Below are 24,016 nucleotides of genomic sequence, written 5' to 3' on the forward strand. Positions count from 1 at the left end.
AGCACTCAAAGCACACTGCTTTTTTCCTCTCTCTTTCTACACCTTATCCATTCTATTCTTTCATCTTTTTCACTGTTTTTTTCTGCCTTGCTATCTATCTTCTTTTATTCATTTGTTTTCCTTTGACGCTTTTTTCATTCTCCTCTCCCTTCTTTCGCACATTTTTCCTCACCCAGCACTCACCCTTCCTCACTCCTCATATGCTTCCCTCCTTCTGCTCGTATCACATATCCTTTACCTCTTTTTACCTCATTTCCCTTCCTTCACCTCACCTTCGCTGGCAATTCTCTGAGGCCGAGCCTTTCATCAAGTCACATGTGGCTAGTCTACCTGAAACTTCACCTCTGACATAACTTCCTGTTTCCGATTGCATCAGAGGAGAAGTTTTAAGCAGCCGCTGCCGCATGACTTGTTTAAAGGCTTGGCCTGGGAGAATAGCCGGTGAGGGGAATGGAGAGAGGCGTCGATCAGGAAGAAGGCGGGAGGAGGCTGCCACCAGCGTAGGTGGGAGGGAGGGGGGCCGCTGGACCGCGCACATTCCCTCACTTATCTGCGGAGACAAGGCCATTCACCACTCCACAGGGCAGTGAATGGCCTTGTCCCCGTAACCGCAGCGACCTTTTTTTTCTCCGTTTCAGCGGATTACCCACGGCTACCTGCAGGTAACAGCCACCGTGTCATTCTATATTCGTGACCTGTCAAGTGACACCCCTGAGGTTGGACGGACCCCCAAATAGGGTCCCTCCAAGCTCAGTCCAGCACCAGAACGAGGACAAGGAGCCCTAAACAAATTCCAACAGCCCTAACAAGGGGAGACTGGCACAGATCACCTACCACCTGCTGGAGACTGAGAGAAGACTGTTAGAAAGTGGGACGGACAGCTATTAAGTACTATAACCAAACGTTGGGCCTCAGTCTCCACCTGATGGTCATGGTGCACTACTACCCATCAGTGATGCCTGTACAGGTCTGGAGAGATGACAAAAATATATATTAAGGAAAGAAGGAAAAAAGAAAATACCCCAGTGAAAGTACAGAACATTAAAAACAAAATCCAAGAGATCCAAGAAAATGAAGTATTACAGTTACAATGTAAGGAAAAATAGAATAGTTAAACTCACTTGCATGCACAGGTTATAGAATGCAATCAGTTATGAACCTAACTGCTAACAGTTTGGCTGGTGTAAATGCTCATGCCTTTGAGCTAACAAGTGCTCATACCTGAAGATAGGGATAAAACTGCAAGCTTGATAGTGTTCTTTAACAGCAAAGGCATTCAATTGCCATTATAGAATTTACACTTACTGTGCATCCTGGAGCCTAACTTTAAGCAATATATAAAGAATTATCTCTTATGTGCTTGAAAGCCACTTGTTTTCAGTACTAAACTGATACTTATCAAAAAAATAGATGGAAAAAGAAGCTGTAAAGCGTACTGCTACAAACCTCCAAAAAGCTTCTTTTTTTAATTGTAGTAAACAACAAATCTGAAAAAGAGGGGAAAGGATCTCGGAAACCATGATCAGCAAGTCAAGAGTGTTCAGAGCCAGAGCCTGTCATAACATTAACAATCTATGCAGTCTTGGTATTATGACTCTTGAGAAAGCCGGTTATACAGGCAAAACGGATCCCATCGGGAAGAACTGTAATAAAAGATAAGTGTTTTGACTAATTTTTTGCTTGAAGAAAAAAAGGACACATTAAATGTAATGTGATTTATAAAGTGCACCTTTCATTTTTGAGTATATTGAGTTAAATAAGTGGTTTGAGTTCACCCAGTTATGTGCATGTATGAGGGGTTTTTCTTAGGATCAATGATCGAAATCTGGAACTGATAAGTCTCAGACTGTTTTCAATTCCTTATATACTGAGCAGGTTTCTGAGATCCATTTCCCCTCTTTTTCACATTTGTTGCTTGCTACAATTAAAAAGAAGCTATTTTGGTGGTTTGTAGCAATGGTCCATCAGCCCAGTAGCCCATCCTCATGGCCAATCCAGGTCCTGGTAAAAAACCAAATAGTAACATTCCAGAATCCCAAAGAGTAACAACAGATTCTAGAACCCCAAAGAATATCAAGATTCCATGCAGAAACTCAAAGAATAGCAAGATTCCAGAATCCCAAATACTGTAGTAGCAACATTCCATGTTACTGATCCAGGGCAAGCAGTGGCTTCCCCCATGTCAATAACAGACTATGGATTTTTCCTCCAGGAAATTGTCCAAACCTTTCTTAAGACTGGAAAAGTTAAGATGGTCAATAAGAGTTAATTTAGAGAACAGCTTTGCTGTTTAAAATTTTCAACAGCTGTCCCCTTAAAGATGAAAAATTGGTTGTATTTTATTCAATGCTTAATTTAAAAAAACAACAACAAACAAACCAAAAAAATAGTACAATTCTACATTAAGCAGCACACCTGGAAAGGTTTGATTTTATTGTGTAAATCTTCATAAAGAGTACGCCATGTGCAGATTTCTTCTCTAAGCTCAATAATTCTCTCATCGTTCACCGCCTCCTTCCTAGATATAAGTGATACAACTCTCAGTTTCAGGAACAAATCATAAATGATAAGATATGCATACAAGTCTTCCCAGATACAAAAACCTACTACATTACAACTTCATACAACTGAGAACAGCAGAAAAACAAGATTCACAAATACTCTAACCTTAAACGTTCAATCTCTTCAAGGTACTTCTTAATAGATTCATTCTGTTCTTCTATGAGGCTCTGAAATTCAGTTGTTTTCACAAGATGGGATTCTAAAGATTTTTTCATTTCAGCTTCCTTTCCTGCTAGTTTTGTCTGAGCATCCAGTAGCAGCCTTAAATATATAAAACAAAGAAAATTTCATTAGTTATAAATCAGCGTTTCTTAAGATTGATCTTTGTATGCTCTATCCAGCAGTATTCACTACTGGTCCTTGAGGTCCACAAATATTTTGGGTATCTAGACGGAGAAATTTGCATATACTAACTCCATCACATGCAGATCATTCACACATATTCATTAAGAATAGCCTGAAAAAATTAAATTTTAATTTTAATTTAATTCTTATATACCGCTAATAACCGTGAGGTTTCTAAGCGGTTTACAAAAATGATGCATTACAAAGATACAATAGATAAAAATAAATAAGATAGGTACTTGGAAAATTTCCCTAACTATCCCAAAGGCTCACAATCTAACTAAAGTACCTGAAGAAACAATTTATGAAAAATAAAAATAAAAATATAAAGACAGAGATAAATATGAATAGTCCAACAAGTAATATATAAATAACTATTTTACATCTTACAATTGAAAATATTCTAACATCAGCGAATATCAGGATACAATTACGAAGAGGGAATTTTTAGCAGACAGGGAATGTGGATATCTAGTGTGAGGAAGAAATTCAGGATAAGATGTTTAAATTATGTTCGCGGGAGAGTGTCTGGCTAGGACAAGAATTTCTTAAACAAAGTGGTCTTTAGTTCTTTCCGGAAGATGCTATAGGTCAACCTAGCGGTATCGATGAGATAGCCTAGCCATGATTGCTGTCTACCAGCTTGAAACTTGAAAGTTCTATCCAGGAAGGTTCGATATCTGCAGCCAGTGATTTTCGGGTATGCAAACAGGTTGTTGTTTCTGGTAGATCTAATGGGGGAATAGAATTCAAAATGAGGTAGGAGGTAATTAGGGGCCATTCTCCAGATTAATTTATAGCAAAACAGGAGAACTTGAATAGAATTCTTTCTTCGGGTGGTAACCAGTGTAGTCGTTTGTAAAAGGGACTAACGTGATCACTTTTTTTTAGTCCGAATATTAAGCGGATGGCCGTGTTTTGAATTATTCGCAGTTTTCTTACATTTTTTTTTAGGTATCCCCAAGTAAATAATGTCACAATAGTCCAGGGTGGATAGAATCAGCGACTGAACCAGTAATCTGAAGGATAGAGGGTCGAAATATTTTTTTATGGTTTTCAGTTTCCAAAGAGTGGAGAAGCATTTTTTAGTCACCGAGTTTATGTGATCGGACATAGTTAATTTGGTATCTAGAGTGACTCTTAATATTCTTATAGTTTTTAATATTGGGTGGTCGTGACCATTTATTTGTATTTTTATTGTGGTGATTTTTTCCTTTGGGCTAGCCAGGAAAATTTTAGTTTTTTCTGAGTTTAGTTTCAATTTAAAGTTTGTGGTCCATTGTTCAATTTCCGTCATAATGAAGGAGATGTGCTTGGATGTGGCATTCGTCACATTTGTTATTGGAATTAATATAGAGATGTCATCTGCATAAATGTAATATATTAGATTTAACTTTTGCAGTAGGTGACCTAGGGAGGAGATATATATATATATTGAACAAGGTGGGAGATAGTGGGGAGCCTTGAGGGACTCCCAAGGGACTTTTCCAGGATTCCGAGTAATTACCATTGTTGACCACTTGATATGATCGTTTAATTAAAAAGCCTTGAAACCAGGTCCATACACTTCCCGATATTCCCATTGCATCTAGACACGTGAGCATTATTTCATGATCCACTAGATCAAAAGCGCTACTAAAGTCTAATTGTAAGATCAGGGCGCTGGTGCCATGACTGAAGAGAGTGTATAGGTGATTAAGGAGAGAGCCAAGGACTGTCTCAGTGCTGAATTCTTTTCTAAAAGCTGATTGATGGTCATTTAAGAGATTGAATTTTTCTAAGTGATTTACAAGTTCCAGGTTGACCAGTCCTTCTAACATTTTGGTGAAGAAGGGGGTGCTCGCAATGGGTCTTTAATTGGACGTCAAAGTGAGTGAGGTCTTCTGGTCTTTGGGGATGGGTGTGATTAGAATGTGACCCATATTTTCCTGGTAAATTCCAGTTTTAAGTATGGATGTTGCCCAATTAAATAGATCCCTTTTGAATTCGGGAACTGCAACTTGCATGATCTGGGATGGACATTCATCTAGAAGACAATTTGATTTGGCGTATTTATTGAATAATGTGAGGAAGTTAGACCAATCAGGGTATTCGAATTCATTCCAGTACATATCGACATTGGGCTCTCTTTCCTGTGGAATGAACTGGAAAATGAAGTTGGGTGAAGGTGAAGATATTGAGGCTCTTAAATCAATGATTTTTTTGCTAAAGTGGTCAGCGAGGATGTTGACCGTTGGTATTCATTCATTTTGGATTTTAAGGATCTGTGTAGAGTCTGTTAATTTGTTCAATATTTTGAACAATTCTCTACTATTGATATTGACTGCTCCTATTTTTTTTGCATAACAGTTGCGACGCTTTTCTTTTATCAGGTTTTTGTAGATTTTCATTTTATGTTTCCAATTGGTTTTGTCATCCACATTTGCAGTTTTTAGCCATACTCTTTCGAGTTGTCTGAGTTCTTTTTTGAGGGCTAGTAGTTCGGCATCATACCATTCTTTAGACTCCCTTGTATTCTTTTTGTATGTTTGGACAGGAGCTATTTGGTTTAGTATATCTTTGGTTAATTTTTCCCATCTGGAAGGGAAATCGTGTTCTTCCTCTGATTTGGGGTGTAATTCATAATAGGTCCAGAATTCTGTTGGATTAGTGATTCTTCTGCGGGTGACAATTTTATTCTGTTTGGCTTTGTTTGTGTATTTTGCAATAGAGTTTTTCTTTTGCCAAAGTAGTTCAAAATTGTGAATGTAATGGTCTGACCATATGCATTTTTCCCAATTTCCTATGTGGTATTGAATCTTTGGATTAGTGAGGTCTTTATGGGAAAAGGTGACGATGTCCAGTTGGTGTCCCTTTTCATGTGTTACCTCTTTTCTTTCTTTTAAACTTTCCAGACCGGTTCAACTTCAGCTTACTGATGGGTTATATCTCATCATGACCAGCAGATGAAGACTGAGCCAAAACTTTAGAATAGCATTTAATAGCTGACCCTCCCTATATTCCTTCAGTTTGCCGAATAGCCAAGTAGAACTAAAAACTATAAATGGAGAACAAGACTCTGAACAAGAGTAAAAATTAATAAATATGAATGCTGTGGGAAAATGCAGAGAGACCCCCGTAGCAAAATGTCCCCACAGCTTGCCAGTTATGCCAGCAGAGCCACAGCCGCTGTTCTTTAATCTCCCCGGTCCTAGAAAAATACTAGAACCCGCAGAAAAAGCAAAATCTGCATGCGCAACAACAGCAAGAACAACATGAAACTAGAAGGTGGGGGTGGTGTATGTATGAAGGACAATTATAGAGGAGAAAACCAGGGGAAACAAAACCACAAGAACAAATATATACAAAATAGAGTGGAATTGTCCTAGTATGAAAGATGTACACAAAAACACCAATGTCTTTTACTTCATCTGGTAGTTCAAATGACTTTATTCATCCAATAACTCAACGACTCAACATGTACATGTTTCGGCCAAACAGGCCTGCCTCAGGAGTCTACAAATATATATTCAAACATAAAAATAAATTTTAAAATTTTATGCATCAGATCAAAAGACATAAAACATGCTGAAGAACTTTGAATAATAAAAAAATGAATACATATCCCATATACAAAACAAATATCACATATACAATACATTAAAACACTAATAATAAGAAAAATAGTTTTGAAATCATATTCCAAAAAATATAAGAATAAACTATATAAGAATAAAAACTATAATTCAACAAACCGAGGGGGTGTGGCTTGGCAGCGCACAAGATGGAGGCGTAACCGCAGCGCTCCTCTAATCCAGGCAACGAACAGGAAAACTGTTTAGTTCTACGGAGCTTTTTCAACCCCGAAAATATTGAAAGAAGTTGTTTAATATGGCTACAACAGGTCAAGCGAAGTCAGACATGGCAGGTATAACAGGAGGGGCGGCAAAATGTGTTAAACACGTTCAGCTGACGCTGTCAAAAGTGCCGATCCCAATTGAAGCCGCTGATATGTCTGACACTACGGATGTAACGGCGGAACTACTAAATATAAAACAAATCCTTCAGGAAAACGCTAATAGAATTATGGAAGTAAAAGTTGAAATTGTGAATCTAACTAAGCAAATGGAGATCGCGAATCAGAGGATGTCAAAGTTGGAAGACAGAGTGGAGCAGGTGAAATTTACTATGCAGCAGTGTAAAAAGGACAGCCAGACTATTATAGAAATGAAAAAACAACTTGAAGATTATGAGACTAGGGAAAGAAGAAAGAACATAAGACTTATTGGCCTGGCTGAAGGTTTGGAAGGGGGAGACACCATTCAGTTTTTGGAAAACCTGTTGCCTAAACTACTACAATTAAATTCAAAAGGGCCATTGGAAATAGAACGTGCTCACAGGATTCCAACAAGGCAGCCAGCAAGCCAAGTGAGCACAAGACCACTATCTTCAGGCTTCTACGTTTCCAATAGGCTTTAGAGATATTAAAATTGGCTAAAGCGGATAAAAACTTGAAATATAAGGGTTCTAAAATGTTGTTGGTGCCAGATTTTGTGAAGACAACGGTGAATACACGGAAGCAGTTTCTTATGTTCAGACCACAAATGAGAGAAAAAGGGTTTACTTATGGCTTATACTATCCAGCAACTATGAGAGTTACATGTGGAAATAAGACATTAAAGGATTTCTTGTCAAAGTCTGAGCCAATGTCTATTTAGAAATTAATAAGAGTATTAGATTCACTGGCATAATAATTATATGGAATCTGGCTTTATTAAATGAAGGAAATAAGGCTATCCGTGATACAGAGAAGGAGGAAAATAGTATGAATTTGGTACCTAAGTAATATGAATTTCTTTGTTTTTTGACAAATACTTATTCAAGTATGTTCTTCAATGCTTTATGGATGAAAAAGTTCAAGGTTCTTATTTTGATATGGTCGTTTATACATAAGGAAGATTCAATTCTGGATGTTTGAACTTTGATAAAATTTTCATAGACATGGAATATTTATTGTCAGTATATTATGCTTGGAGTCTTTCTCTTAAGAAAACTTATATTTATACTGATGAAGAAGGAAAAGGTGAACATATTGTCTAAACTTAGTTAATATAAATGCAGTTGCTGGAGAAAAGTTTTTAGAATTCTGAAAGATTTAAACAGTTTGTTGGGTTTTTTGGATTCAAGGAGAGGAAATTAATCTTTATATATATTTTAGATGTTTATGGGTCATGTGTACATTATTTGATATGGTTTGTCTGATTTGTTGTTCATTGACAGATCTTTATTGTTCTTTCTCAATGGGTAATGAATTGGGAGATGAGAATGTATGAAGTTATTATCAAATTTATTTAAAAACTACAGCGCCAGCACCTTCATTTGCTGCACGACCGGGCCGGCGTGGGAGCCCTGCTCCGCCCCCCCGATCTCGCAGGAGGACACCATAAATATTTAAAAACTACAGCGCCAGCACCTTCATTTGCTGCACGACCGGGCCGGCGTGGGAGCCCTGCTCCGCCCCCCCGATCCCGCAGGAGGACACCATAAATATTTAAAAACTACAGCGCCAGCACCTTCATTTGCTGCACGACCGGGCCGGCGTGGGAGCCCTGCTCCGCCCCCCCGATCTCGCAGGAGGACACCATAAATATTTAAAAACTACAGCGCCAGCACCTTCATTTGCTGCACGACCGGGCCGGCGTGGGAGCCCTGCTCCGCCCCCCCGATCCCGCAGGAGGACACCATAAATATTTAAAAACTACAGCGCCAGCACCTTCATTTGCTGCACGACCGGGCCGGCGTGGGAGCCCTGCTCCGCCCCCCCGATCCCGCAGGAGGACAAACACTTTAAAAAGACACAGCGCCAACGGCGCGCCGCCGTTCGGCGTGCCGACGAAGGCGCACGACAAAGGCGCCTGCGCCTTAGTGAGCGCCTTCGTGGAGCGCCTGAGAGGAGCACTTGCGGACCTGGGAACCGGGAACACCTACGCCCCAAAGACCACACCATAGGACCTCCTGCCGACTTCCAATATAAGGTAAGGAGCGTGAGATCCCCGCTCCTCCCCCTCCTCCCAGCATGAAAAAACCAGCCACTCCCGATCCAACCGGGACTCAAAGGGAGAACCATTCCTTCTACCTAACACTCCGAACCAGACATCAAAAATGAAGCTCTCCCTGCATACACACACACTAGCCACCCTTTTGATAATCCTTCTCATTTCTAGTTGGAAAGCAGCAGCAAATAACTTACCCACCACAACCACATCCTCCAGTACAACCAACTTCCAACTTCCCAACAGAAGAATACTCACATCAAGAAACTCGAACCACCACGCCAGCACTCAACACTCCATCACTGTTACCTGGAGAAGAAGATCAACACTTCCGAAAACAAAATCTCATCCAACTCCCACAACACTCATATACCCGGAAACAACTCACATCCCCCAGACCGACACAACCTCCCTTACATGTGCCTATGTTAACATCAGAGCACTAGGACCCAAAACAGAAAACATAAAAAATTGGATAAAAACAGAAAAACTTGACTGCCTATTCCTCACTGAAACCTGGTTAACCTCAGACACAGACCCCAGAATAAAAGAAGTATGCCCGCCGGGATACAAAATAACAGTAACCTGCAGAGAAAAAAAAAGAGGAGGAGGACTAGCAATAATAATCAAGAACTCCCTAACTCTAAACATACTTGAAAAAACATCCACTCCGCAAATGGATTTCCTAGCGTGTCATCTCACAAACCCAACACTAAAAAACTCACTAAACTTACTCTGCTACATAACACCAGGAAACTGGACCACAGTGAGACCTGAATTTGAAAACTTCATCTACCAAAACTCATTAACAGCAGAATATAACCTCATCCTAGGAGACCTAAACCTACACCTAGAAGACACAACCTCCACACCAGCAAATAACTGTCTATCCTTCCTCAATGCCTTATCCTTCCAGATCCTAAACCCACAAACCACCCATGAAAAAGGTCATCAACTGGACATTGCTGCATTCATGACTCACCAACTATCCAATCCAGCAATCCAAACTCCTAACGGAACATGGTCCCCATCCCTATGGTCAGACCACTACACATACAACTTCAACATCAATTGGACCAAGACCAAACACACACCTCAATCAAAAAAAACCACATATACCACACGCAAACATATCGACCCAACCATTTTTTGGTCAAATGTAGACGAAACTATCCAAGACTGCGACCCAAAAAACTTCATCCTCCACTGGAAAAATGTGTCCACCAACATCCTTGATGATCTGGCCCCCCTACAAACCAAAACCAGAACCAGCAGGAAATCAGACCAATGGTTTGATAATGAATTACTCCAACTCAAAAGACAGTGTAGAAGATTAGAAAGAAAATGGAGAAAAAAGAACCAAGATCAAACAAAAACCGACTGGAAAAAAATCAACAAACAATACAAAATTCTACTAAGGGATAAAAGGAAAAGCTACTATACCAATCTCATAGGCACGGAAACCCAAGATTCCAAAAAAATATTCCAAATCCTGAAAGAATTAACAGACACCAAACCATACACTACCACCACGAACACCCCTCCACCATCACCCACCCTCTTAGCAGAACACTTCAAGAACAAAATTACCAACACCAGAGCCACTCTCATACTTAACCCATCCCATCAAAACCCAATCACAATCCACCCTACAGGAAAAGAGGCAACCGCAGCAGACAGAATTTGGACTCAATTCCCCAACATACAATGGTCAGAATTCAACAAATTCTATAAAAAATACAGCCATGCCTCCTGTGACCTCAACCATTGCCCCTCATATCTTCTTACCACCTCTAGTGTAAAATTCCGCACCAAAATTCTACAATGGATTCAATTCACGCTCACAGAAGGCACATTCCCTGCTGACCTCAGCGAAATCGTCATCACCCCAATCCAAAAAGACCCAAAAGCACCACAAAACCACCCATCTAACTTTAGACCTATAGCCTCAATTCCGCTATATGTCAAAATTATAGAAGGCCTAGTAGCCAAACTCCTCACCGATTACATAGATGACCACAACCTACTCCACCCCATGCAATCAGGCTTCAGAACAAACTTCAGTACAGAGACACTACTAGGCTCCCTTATGGATACCGTCAGACAACAACTTAGTACAGGGAAAAAAATGCTTCTCATACAACTGGACCTAACTGCGGCATTCGACTTAGTGGACCACAACATCCTTCTACAGATCTTAGACGCAATAGGCATCTCAGATAAAGTATACTCTTGGTTTGAAGGATTCCTAAAACTCAGAACCTATAGTGTAAAATCAAACAAAGAAAAGTCAGAATCCTGGTCAAACCCCTGCGGCGTACCACAAGGATCTCCACTATCCCCTACCCTCTTCAATCTCTACACTGCTTCTCTAGGAACGCATCTGGACAATCTGGACATAACCACCTATAGTTATGCTGATGACATCACCATCCTCATCCCATACGATCATTCTAAACCTACCATGACAGACAAACTTCACCAAACACTTGAAACAGTCACAACCTGGATGAAAAATCACAAACTTAAACTCAACCAAGACAAAACCAAATTCATCCTCCTCGAAAATGACAAGGTCCAAACCACAACCAACTTAGATATAAACGCAATCAAATATCCCATCCAAACCACCATAAAACTACTTGGCATGACCATAGACAGATGCTGCACTATGCAACCGCAAATAAAACAATTCAGAAATCATTCGCAATCATGAGAAATCTGAGACAAGTCCGAAAATTCTTTGAAAGAACACAATTCCAACTTATAGTACAATCCCTAATACTAGGTATATTGGACTACTGTAACATCCTCTTCCTTCCTTGCCCTGCAACTACGATAAGACAACTCCAAACAATCCAAAATACAGCTCTGAGACTCATCTACTCACTGAAAAAACATGACCACATCACTGAAGCCTTCATCAACTCACATTGGCTTCCAATCCAAGAAAGAATCCAATTCAAATTCTACTGCATATTATTTAAAACCCTACACGGAGACAGCCCATCATATTTGAACAATCGCCTCATCCAAGCACCCACTACCAGACACAGAAAAACGCACTCCCCATTCATACCCCCCCCCAATCAAGGAAGTAAAAAGAACAAAACTACACGACGGCCTCCTAGCCACTCAAGCCGCAAGGCTGGACAACCAGATCTCCAACCTTCTGATGATCACCCCAGACTATAGGACGTTCAGAAAAGAAATAAAAACCACACTTTTCAAGAAATTCCTGAAACAGCAATAACACCACGACCTCTTAGTAACTCTAAAACTGACATTTGATCTACCCATTACTGCACTAATAATAACAAAAGAATCTCCACTATGACCACCTATTAACTCTTTTACAAACCACCTCACCCTCAACAACCCGCAAAATGTCTATAAGATCTAAAATTTACCTCTCTAGCTAATCATTGTAACTCTGTTCTTTTTTAAATTAACCTTTTGTAATCCGCCTTGAACCGCAAGGTAATGGCGGAATAGAAATCCCTAATGTAATGTAATGTAATTTGGGGGTATTAATTACATAAGTAAATATGGGGATTAAAATATATTGAATATATTAAAATATGAAATATAAAATATATTTGAAGTTTTAGATAAAAGTCAGGGGAGTATTATAAGAGGATTTGGTTGAAAAGTGTTTTATAAAATGGTCTTTATTGATCTTTCTTAATAGGTAATGATTTGGGTGGTTTGATTATATAAACTTAATATGTGGTGCAAATATTTTAGAAGGTTTAGATATTACTTCTGTGGGGAGGGGGAAAAATATAAAAAGGAAAAAAAAAGAAAATTTATAGATGGTAGGGAATAAAGAAGGACTGGATAGCCTGAAATAGCAAGTCCGGCTGCTGGAGGGAACTGTGATAGAACTAGAAGAACTCCTCGCCATGAAAGAAGAAAACCACAAGCAGGAGAAGTTGCTGGGGGAGTCCGAAGTTGCTGGGGGAGTCCAGTACCAGCGAAGTGATCAAGCAATGGAGAGATTCATCGAGGAAGCCCACTAGCAGCATGTGGAGGTCCCAGGGCTGGAGATCAGTACCCGAACAACAACCAAGGAAGAGGGCCCAGGTGATATGGAAGGAGGCACCACTACAATTGACGAAGAGGCTGAAGAGGAGGTCGAGGATGACCACACACTTAGCGGAAATGAGAGCACGCCTGGGGATGCACCACAGAAGAGGGAAGACAGGTCCTACACCATGGATATGTACTTGCGACCCCCTAAGAACCCCCGAATAAAGAAGACAGGGATCATTGTTGGAGATTCCATCATACGCAATGTGGACAGCCACATCGCAGGAGGAAGAGAAGATAGACTGGTCACCTGCCTGCCTGGTGCAAGAGTGAAGGATGTGGCCAGAAGGATCACCAGGATCATAGACAGCGCAGGAGGAGAGGACACTGCTGTGATTATCCACGTGGGAACCAACGATGTGAGCGGACAGAAGTACGACAGGGAAGAATTGAAGGGCCAACTTCACTCACTCGGAAGAAAACTGATGGTCAGGGAGGTGAAAGTGGCTTTCTCTGAAATCCTCCCGGTACCGAGAGCGGTTGGAAAAAGAAAGGATGAGCTGCGAGAAATCAATGCCTGGATGAGACGAAGGTGCGAAGAGGAGGGATTTGACTTCGTGCGCAACTGGACGGCATTCTGGGGAAGAAGCAGATACTATAGAAAGGACGGCCTACACCTTACCAAGCAAGGAGTGAGAGTCTTGGCTGAAAACATGAAGACCTAAGAGAAGGCTTTAAACCAAGGAACAGGGGAGAGCCGACAACCAGTTGATGGCCCGGGCATCAGGAGATCCCAAAGAAGGAACTACAAGCAACTGCTCAGATAAAGGGGAAGAGCATGTTGAAATCGAACGTGACAGAGAAAGAGCGCAAATAGATACAAAAAGGGCTGTGAAGACTAAAAAGTCCAAGAAGGTAGCACAAAGGGAGCTCAATTGTATGTACACAAATGCGCAAAGGGAGCTCAAATGTATGTACATGAATGCCAGAAGCTTGAGAAACAAAATGGGGGAACTGGAAGCACTAGCAAGACGAGAAAAACTAGATATCATTGGAATAACAGAAACATGGTGGAACGAGGAAAATGAATGGGACACAGTACTGCAGGGATACAAACTATACAGAAGAGATAGAATAGGGCAAAAAGGGGGAGGTATTGCCCTGTACATCCAAGAAGGAGTAGAGTCTATCAGAGAAGGGAAGACGGAAGGAAAAGAAAAACTGGAGTCCCTCTGGATAAAGATTCCTAGACAGAACGAAGCAGACACAAATATTGGCCTCTATTACCGACCCCCAGGACAGATGGAAAAAACAGACGCAGAAATGATAAGAGGAAATCAACCATGGATGTAGAATAGGTAACGTAACGATCATGAGAGACTTCAACTTTCCGGGGATAAACTGGAACCTAAGAACCTCAAACTGCGGCAGGGAAACAAAGTTCCTGGAAATGTTAGGGGACTGCTTCCTAGAACAAATGGTGGGAGAACCGACAAGAGGAACCGCAACCCTGGACTTGGCCCTAAATGGCATAACTGGAAGGACAACAGATGTAGAAGTAATAATAATAATAACAGTTTATATACCGCAGGACCGTGAAGCTCTATGCGGTTTACAATAGAAAGATTCCACAAATTGAATGGGACATTCATAGTTAGAGATTAGTGGTTAGCAGTTTACAGGATCAGATTTTGGGGTGAGGTTGTGATGGAATCGATTGTACAGATTCGTTACCTAGATACTTCAAGAACAGGTATGTTTTTAGATGTTTCCTAAATTCTCCATAGTTGTTTGCATGTATAATTAGTTTTTCCAGGTCTTTTCCAGGTTTTTCCAGGTCCATAAGGCTGCTTGATACGATAGAAGTTGTTGATGGTGTCTCTTAAATTTACATCCTCTAGCCGATGGGGAAACAAACTTCAGGTGTATTTTTCTCTTATGTCTGTTGGTTGAGAAGGAGAAGAGGTCAGTTATGTATTTAGGGGCTAGACCGGATAGTACCTTGAAGCAGAGACATCCCAGCTTGAACTTCGCATATGCCTCCATTGGCAGCCAGTGCAGGAGTCGGTAGGAAGGGGTTATGTGATCGGACTTCTTCAACTGCCGCATTTTGTATCAGTTGTAGTCTCTGCATTTTCTTTTGGGAGATTGCCAGATGGGCAATGTTACAATAATCAAGATGGCTTAGTATTAGAGATTGTATCAGAATTCTGAATGATGAAGCGTCAAAATATGCTCTAATGGACCTAAGTTTCCAGAGAGTAAAAAACCCCTTTCTGACTAGGGAGTCCACATGGTCTTTCATGGTTAGACCTTGGTCCAGTATTACCCCCAGAAACTTCATTGTAGATTGAATAGGGTAGCTGAGATTGTTGATGCGTAGTGGTGTTGTGGTAACAGGTGGATGTGGCGAGGCTATGAAGAATTTAGTTTTATCTGAATTAAGTTTCAGTCTGAATTCTGTGGTCCATTGTTCCATCAGGTTTAGTGCTTCTGTTGCCATGGGGGTGGTTTCAGAGGGAGAAGTATTGAACGGGATAATGATTGTAAAGTCATCCGCGTAACTGAATAATTTTATACCCCACTGGACCAGCTGCACGCCTAGTGATGATATGTAGACGTTGAAGAGCAGTGGGGATAAAGGAGACCCCTGTGGAATGCCAGATGGGTTTCTCCATGTTTTAGAGAGGTTATAATTGAAACGTACTTGATAGGTGCGGGACATAAGGAATCCTCGGTACCAGTCAAATACTTCTCCTCTGATGCCGATTGCGTCTAAACATTGTAGCAATTTCTCATGATCCACCAAGTCGAAAGCCGAGCTCATGTCAAATTGCATGATTAGGGCATTATGGCCCTTGCTGAATAAGGTGCGTAAGTAATCTAGGGTCGCCGCAATCACCGTCTCGGTGCTAAACAGAGGTCTGAAGCCAGACTGGGTTTCATGTAGTAGAGAGAACTGATCAAGGTAGTTCATCAACTGGGTATGTACTACACCTTCCATTATTTTTACGAAGAATGGAATGGATGCTGATGTTAGGGATTGTTTACGAAGTCACAGTCCCACTGGGGATGAGCGATCACAGCATGATCAATTTTAAAATTTGCATCTGGAAGGGGAAACGAACCAAGACCCAAACCACAACCTTTAACTTCAGAAAAGGGAAATATGACAGCATGAAAGCCATGGTTAAAAAACGGCTCAAGAAAAGGACAGCCGAAATCAAAACGGTCGATCAAGCATGGTCTCTACTAAAAAAATTCCATCACCGAAGCACAGAATCTCTACATTCCACAGATATCCAAAAAAAGGAAAAATAAGAACAAAGGAGAACCAGCTTGGCTAACTAAAGAGGTGAAGGATGCGGTAAGGGATAAGAGGAACTCGTTTAAAAAAGGGAAATGTGAACAAACAGCGGAGGCCTGGAACAGTCACAAGGTCTACCAGAAGAAGTATCACAAGGCGGTAAGAGATGCCAAAAAGGTCTATGAGGAAAAGATAGCGCAAGAAGCCAAAAACTTCAAGTCCTTTTTTAGATACATAAAAGGGAAAAAACCAGCAAAGGAGGCAATGGGCCCTCTCGATGACCAAGGAAGAAAAGAGTGCATCAAGGGAGACAAACAGATTGCAGACAGGCTAAATTCATTCTTTGCGTCTGTCTTTACCAATATCTGTCTTTACCAATATCTTCATAAATGATCTGGAAGAAGAAACAACAAGTAATATAATCAAGTTTGCAGATGATACAAAACTATGTCGGGCAGTTGGGTCACAAAAGGACAGTGAAAAACTCCAGAGAGATTTGAACCAGCTAGAGAAATGGGCGGAAAAGTGGCAGATGAAGTTTAATATAGAAAAATGCAAAGTGATGAACCTGGGCAGGAAAAACAAGGAACATGAATATAAAATGTTAGGTGTAACATTGGGCAAGAGCGAACAAGAAAGGGACCTGGGGGTACTGATAGATAGGACCCTGAAGCAGTCAGCTCAATGCGCAGCGGCGGCAAAGAAAGCAAACAGGATGTTGGGCATGATAAAGAAGGGAATCACGAGTAGATCGGCGGACGTCATAATGCTGCTTTACAGAGCAATGGTCAGACCACACTTGGAATACTGTATCCAACACTGGTCTCCCTACCTAAAGAAGGATATAACCCTGCTGGAGAGGGTGCAGAAGCGAGCCACAAAGCTAGTAAAAGGTATGGAGAATTTGAGCTACAAAGAACGCCTCAGAAAACTGGGCTTGTTCACCCTTGAGAAGAGAAGACTGAGGGGATATGATACAGACTTAAAATACTAAAAGGATTCAACAAAATAGAGCAAGAAACATCGTTATTCACATTGTCAAATGTGACTCGGACAAGAGGTCATGGACTGAAACTGAGGGGCAACAGGCCCAGGACAAATGTCAGAAAGTTCTGTTTCACACAGCGAGTGATGGACGCTTGGAATGCTCTTCCGGAGGAGGTTGTGACGGAGACCACTATTCTGGGATTCAAGGGTAAGTTGGATGCACACCTTCTTGCAAATCACATTGAGGGATATGGGTAAACAAGGTCTTCATCAGGGAACACGTAGCTTGGCCTCTGCGTGTGCGGGTCACCGGACTAGATGGACCTAAGGTCTGATCGGGTGATGGCATTTCTTATGTTCTTATATAAAGTAGCATTGAGGGGGTAAAATTCAGGCCTTTAAAAAAAAAAAAAAAAAAAAGGGGGGGGGGGGTAAAAAAAATGATGTAAAAGTAAGGATGTTCTATGTGTTTAAAATGAGTATTTAATATGAATGTTTTTAATGTTAATCAATAATTTGAGGGTATACATGAAATATTGGGTATTAATTTAGGACTTAGATGAATTCTTAGATATTTTGTTCCTAAGACATGCTATTTAAATAACTATTCTTTTTTGAATTAAATAATTAATGATACTTTATAGGAAATATTCATAGTTTGGGAAAAGAAAGACGCAGAAAATGAGAAAGGAGAGGTAGAAAATGATAATGAGATTAATTTAATGACTAAGGAGAAATTTATTAATTGTATTACTGGTATTTGGAGGATAGTAAAGAAATAGTATTTTCATTAATGTGATAAATATATAGATAAAGATGATGGAAAACCTCTTAAAATGATAGAATACATTCTTTTCTTAAGTATGTTGGATATTAGGAAATCTTGTAAGTTGTTAAATTAAAATATGGGTTTATTTTTGGAAAGATTGTTTCCGGGGGGGGGGGGGGGGGGGGTTGGGGAGGGGAAGAAATAAAGTTGCCTGGGGAAGGGGTATTGTGATTGCTAATCCTATGGTATCCTCTGGAAACTTCGCACCATCAAACTTTTTGACTTCCTCTCCTTCCGACTTCTGGTCCAATCACTAATCTTAAGCATCCTGGACTACTGCAATATTATATAACTAGGATCCTTTAAAAAAAAACCATCAAACGCCTAAGAATCGTTCAGAATGCTGCCGTGTGCCTCATCTACAACCTCAAAAAATCAGATCATGTAAGCCCTTATTACAAAAAACTGCACTGACTGCCGATGGAGGCAAGGATCATCTTCAAATTTGCTTGCCTCTGCTTCGAAACCTTAACAGGCTTGTCTCCGAACTACCTATCGGATCACTTTGAACGTTCAGGTCTCACCTGCACTCGTAATACCCACCTGTTTACCTTCCCATCCCTAAAGGGATGTGTCTACAAGAGGTTTCTAGATAGATCCCTGGCATTCCAAGCAGGCAAATGGAATAAATGTCTTACCACTTTCATCTCTAGCTCACGCTCCTACCAAACTTTCAGGAAATCAATCAAATCCTATCTCTTTGACAAATTCTTCTGACTTCCCCTCCCCCCCCCCCCGCCTTGTAACCCTGCCTTGTATCTCTGACATACCTCCAGATTTCCTGACCACTCCCTAAGCTATGCTGATTGACTTATTTGTAACATCACTTATATGTACAGTCTCTTACTCTGTTAACCGCTCTGAACTGTTATGGTACTGTGGTATACAAAAATAAAGTTATTATTATTATTTTATTTGGGGGAAGGGTATAGGGGTGGGGAGGGGGTTTTCAATTAGGGTATGGATGTGCAGGGGAAATATGAATCTATTGAGGTATTTGATGGTTTGTGGTATCTCTTATAGTCCTCTTTTATTACAATATTAAAATGGAGTTGAAAATTTTTTCGTTAAATGTTAATGGCCTCAATCATCCAATCAAAAAAAAGAAAATAATTTCCTTTCTGAAACAACAAAATGCAGATATATACTATATCCAAAAGACATATTTGTCGGCCATAGAAGCTAAGAAACTGGAAGGTGGTTGGGCAAAGCATTGTTTTTTTGTCCTGAAGGTGGGGGAAAAAGGCAGGGGTAGCCATTTTGGTGAATCCCTGTGGCTTATTGCTGTGCTAAGTGCTTTTATTGTTGGACATGTATTCTTTTCGGTTGCTGCCTATTTATCCATGTACTTCGATTGTTTCTCTTGTTGACTCCTTAATAAAAATGATTTTCAAAAAAATAAATAAAAATGTTCAGCTACTTTTAAAATGATGGCTTCAGATCCTTAAGGAAGATGGGTATATGTGGAAATGAGCCTGGGAAATACTATGTTGGCGCTATTTAATGTATATGTCCCAAATTCGAAGCAAAGTGAATTTTTCTGAACTGCAACAGTTGATACTACCACTGGCCGCTTCTAATTTAGTGGTGGAAGGGGATTTTAACGTTGTTATGGATCCACTGATGGATTAAAAAAAACCTAGTAAAATTATAAAATCATTAGGATTAGATAATTGTGTACATTCTTGTGATTTGAAAGTTATATAGCGGATACTTCATTTTAATGAGCGGGAATTTTCCTTTTGTTCCCAGGTTCACAAATCCTTTTCAAGAATAGATTATATTCAGGAAGGAGGCACTGGGTGCACTAAGGACATAGGAAAGGGCATTAAGGACATAAAAGGCACTGAGGGTACTAAGAACATAGGAAGGGGCACTAAGGACATAGGAAGGAGGCACTGAGGGCACTACGGATATAGGAGGCACTGAGGACACTAAGGACATAGGATGGGACACTAAGGACATAGAAAGGCGACACTGGGGGCACTAAGGACATAGGAAGGAGGCACTGAGGGCACTAAGGAAATAGGATGGGACACTATGGACATAGGAAGGGGGCCACAGAGAGACAGGCCTGCCTGGCGCAACAGAGAAATACAGGCAGGGGGCTGGGGAGACAGAAAGAAAAATAAATAGACAGGGGGCCAGGGAGAGACACAGACAGAAAGAATGACAGACAGACAGCATCCAAAGAGAGAGCCAAAGAAAAAAACCCCAGACAAACAGACATCTACTCTAGCACCCGTTAATGTAATGGGCTTAAATACTAGTATATTTATAATCACATACTTTAAAAAAACTACTACATCTGCCTCTTAAACAACCAACAAAAACACATAAAAACCGGACATCTACATAAATTAATACTAATGCAGAACAGCAAAAAGAGCTCCGTTAAAATATAATTGGCAATAAAGATTGTTGAATACAAGCATACCTTGAGAGTTCTCCAAAATTATATGAATAGACATTGCTCATGTATTTGCAACAAAACTGTAAATTAAAAACAGGAGAAAATTTGCATAATACACTGCTCAGGGGGAAAAAAGAGGAATAGCAAGGGGATAGATAATTAATAATGCCTTGGAGAAACCAGGATGGAGTTAACCGTCTCCGACCCCGACATCTGGAAGTGGACCTGACCTCTGTTTTTTTTTTTGTCTGGAGGCTGGATCTGGGTCTAGAGGTAGAGTACGAGTAGGATTTGGTTGGGATGGGGGAGATTAGGGGCTATACAGGTGGGAGGATGTGTGCAGAGAGACAAATGGATGAGCTATGACTGGTGGGAAAATATGTATGGGTTTGATGAGCAATGGGAAAATATATGGTATGGAGTGCATTCATGGCAATTTTATGTTTAATACATGTTCGAGGACTAAACTCTCAGCGTAAGCGACAACTTTATTTTCAGGAGGCTGGTAGAGCTAAGATGACAATTGGTTTTTCACAAGAAACGCACATATTACCAACTCATGAGAGATTTTTTCATCATGCTCATTATAAAGAAATTTATTTTGCCTCTAACAAACTGAAACCTAAAACTAATGGAGTTGCTATTGTATTTGCCAACCGAATTGATGTTAAAGAGGTGATCTGCGATAAAGAAGGCTGATTTTTGCTTTTAAAAATATTTATGGAGGGTCAACTATACACTTTGTTAAATGTTTATGCCCCTAATGCAACTCAAGGTATCTTTTATAATAAAGTAAGAGATATCCTGACACAATATACAGAAGGTAAAATAGTAATAGGAGGTGATTTTAACATTACTTTAAATGTGAAGTTGAATAATTCCAACATTGGAGTGAATTATGGTAAATTTGAGCAACACCAATTACGTTAATTTATGGAATCATGGGATCTTATTGATATATGGAGACATCAACACCCGACAGAGACCGATTATACTTTTTATTTTGAAGTTCATTCTACATATTCCAGAATCGATCTCTGGCTGGTGGGGAAAGATTTTGTGGAGACTGTTAGTTCTTCTTCAATAGAAACTAGGATATAGTCTGATCATGCTCCAATTTGCTTTAATTTAGTGATGCAATCTGCCCAATCTGGAAGAAAATATTGGCGTTTAAATAATAGTCTTCTCCTAGATCTGGTTCAAATGCAACAACTGAGTAAGGATCTCGGAGAATACTTACAATTTAATGATACAGGAGACATCTCTCCAGAGACCCTTTGGGAATGTTTAAAAGTGGTAATGCGGGGTAAAATTATAGCCTTGGGGGCACATGTTCCAATCTCATCAGCTTCTTTGACTGGGTAACAAGGAAGCTGGATTTAGGAGAATCCCTAGACGTCGTGTACCTGGACTTCAGTAAAGCTTTTGATAGCGTCCCCCACCGCAGGTTATTGAGCAAGATGAAATCGATGGGATTAGGTGAAACACTAACCGCATGGGTCAATGATTGGCTAAGTGGTAGACTTCAGAGAGTGGTGGTTAACGGTATCCTCTCTAAAACGTCGGAGGTGACCAGTGGAGTGCCGCAGGGCTTGGTCTTGGGCCCGATCCTTTTCAATATATTCATAGGGGACCTGACCCAGGGGCTTCAAGGTAAAATAACATTGTTCGACGATGACGCCAAACTATGTAACATTGTAAGTAACAGCAATTTGTCAGACAGTATGACACAGGACCTGCTTTTATTGAAACATTGGTTCTTGACCTGGCAGCTGAGCTTCAATGCCAAAAAATGCAAGGTCATGCACCTTGGCAACAATAATCCGTGCAGAACGTACACATTGAATGGTGAGACCTTGGCTAGAACTGTAGCAGAATGAGATTTAGGGGTGATCATTAGTAAAGACACGAAAACTGCCAATCAAGTGGAGAAGGCTTCATCCAAGGCTAGACAAATGCTGGGTTGTATCCGTAGAAGTTTTGTTAGTCGGAAGACCGAGGTCCTAATGTCATTGTACAGAACCATGGTGAGACCTCATCTGGAGTACTGTGTGCAATTCTCCGTAAAGATTACCGTAAAGATGTGCTGAGAGTTGAGTCGGTTCAGCGTATGGCCACCAGGATTGTCTCAGGGCTCAAGGATCTCTCGTATGAGGAAAGGCTGAACAAATTGCGGCTATACTCTCTTGAATAACGCGGGGAGACATGATTGAGACATTTAAGTATATCACTGGTCGTCTCAAGGTTGAAGATGATATTTTCTTTCTTAAAGGACCCTCGGCCACAAGAGGGTATCTGCTGAAAATCAGGGGCGGAAAATTTCATGGCGACACCAGGAAGTACTTCTTTACCGAAAGAGTAGTTAATCATTGGAATGAGCTCCCAGTGCAGGTGATCGAGGCCAGTAGTGTGCCAGATTTTAAGAATAAATGGAATGCCCATGTCGGATCTCTAAGAGGGTAGAGTTAAGGGGATGGTCATCAGAGTGTGATCTCTCAGAGGGTTAAGGGGAGGGTCAATAGAGTGGGCAGATTTGATGGGCTATGGCCCTTTTCTGCCGTCATTTTTCTATGTTTCATGTTCGAAGGGGACGTATGCTTAAGATTGGAGAACTGCGAGATCATATTTATAAACTAGCATGGAACCGTAAGGGTGGGACTTTACTCCCTGAAAAAGAAGCAAAATTACAGCAACTTAAGTGAGATCTTCATTATCTTGGAGATAATAAATGTCAGACTCCAATGGTTATGCCAGGAATATTTTGAAACAAATAATAGAGCGGGTAGAATCTTGGCCCATAAGATAGAATCTTGGCCTATTTGTAAAGTTAAGAATTTCAATGAAATATTCTACATACTTCTCTCCTCTCCACTCCTTCCTGCCCTCCATAGTCCTCCCTACCCTTTTTTAGCCCCTTCCTCTGTAATGTCGCCAAGAGATTGTATAGGTATGTGCGACTCACAAATGGAAGAAAAAATGGAAAAAAAAAAGCTAAAGAAAAAAAAAGGACAGCTCCGCAAAGCTATTACTCGTATTCAAGGCCCGACTGGAGATTATACTACCTTAGGACAGATTCAGCAAGCTTTTATGAATTTTTATCAACAATTATATCAACCTGAACATACAGTGGAAGAAGCGGATATTCGTGCTTATTTGGATTCCATATAGCTACCTAGTCTTACTCCTGGGGAAACTCAGGAACTTTCCCTCCCCATTACAGTGGAAGAATTAACTTGGGCTATTAATGATATACCGGTGGGAAAATAGCCAGGATTAGATGGTTTTACTGCTAAATTTTATAAGACATTTCGAACAAATTTCATCCCCCCACTGTTGAAATTTTTCAATACTTTGGTAGATAGACAGGAACTGCCTTATTCATGCTGTTTAGTGGGTATAACTTTGATATTAAAACCAGGTAACGATCTGACATCCTGCTCTTCTTATAGACCCATATCAATACTAGATGTGGATTATAAATTGTTTACTAAGATTTTAGCTAAATGCTT

The 24,016-nt window shown here is 40.4% G+C and overlaps 1 protein-coding gene across 2 annotated transcripts in view; it reads right to left on the reverse strand.

Moving 5' to 3' along the window:
- HMMR (hyaluronan mediated motility receptor) overlaps positions 1–24,016 on the reverse strand; it is a 197,983-nt gene that overhangs the window by 51,040 nt on the left and 122,927 nt on the right. For both annotated transcript variants that reach the window (XM_033937747.1, XM_033937736.1), the window contains exons 13-14: positions 2,668–2,823; positions 2,416–2,518 (exon numbers count right to left, since the gene is read on the reverse strand). In XM_033937747.1, coding sequence (XP_033793638.1) covers positions 2,416–2,518; positions 2,668–2,823 — 259 coding nt within the window. The remainder of the gene's footprint in view (positions 1–2,415; positions 2,519–2,667; positions 2,824–24,016) is intronic.

The sequence above is a fragment of the Geotrypetes seraphini genome, chromosome 1 (genome assembly GCF_902459505.1).
Source record: "Geotrypetes seraphini chromosome 1, aGeoSer1.1, whole genome shotgun sequence".
NCBI classification, from domain to species: Eukaryota; Metazoa; Chordata; class Amphibia; order Gymnophiona; family Dermophiidae; genus Geotrypetes; species Geotrypetes seraphini.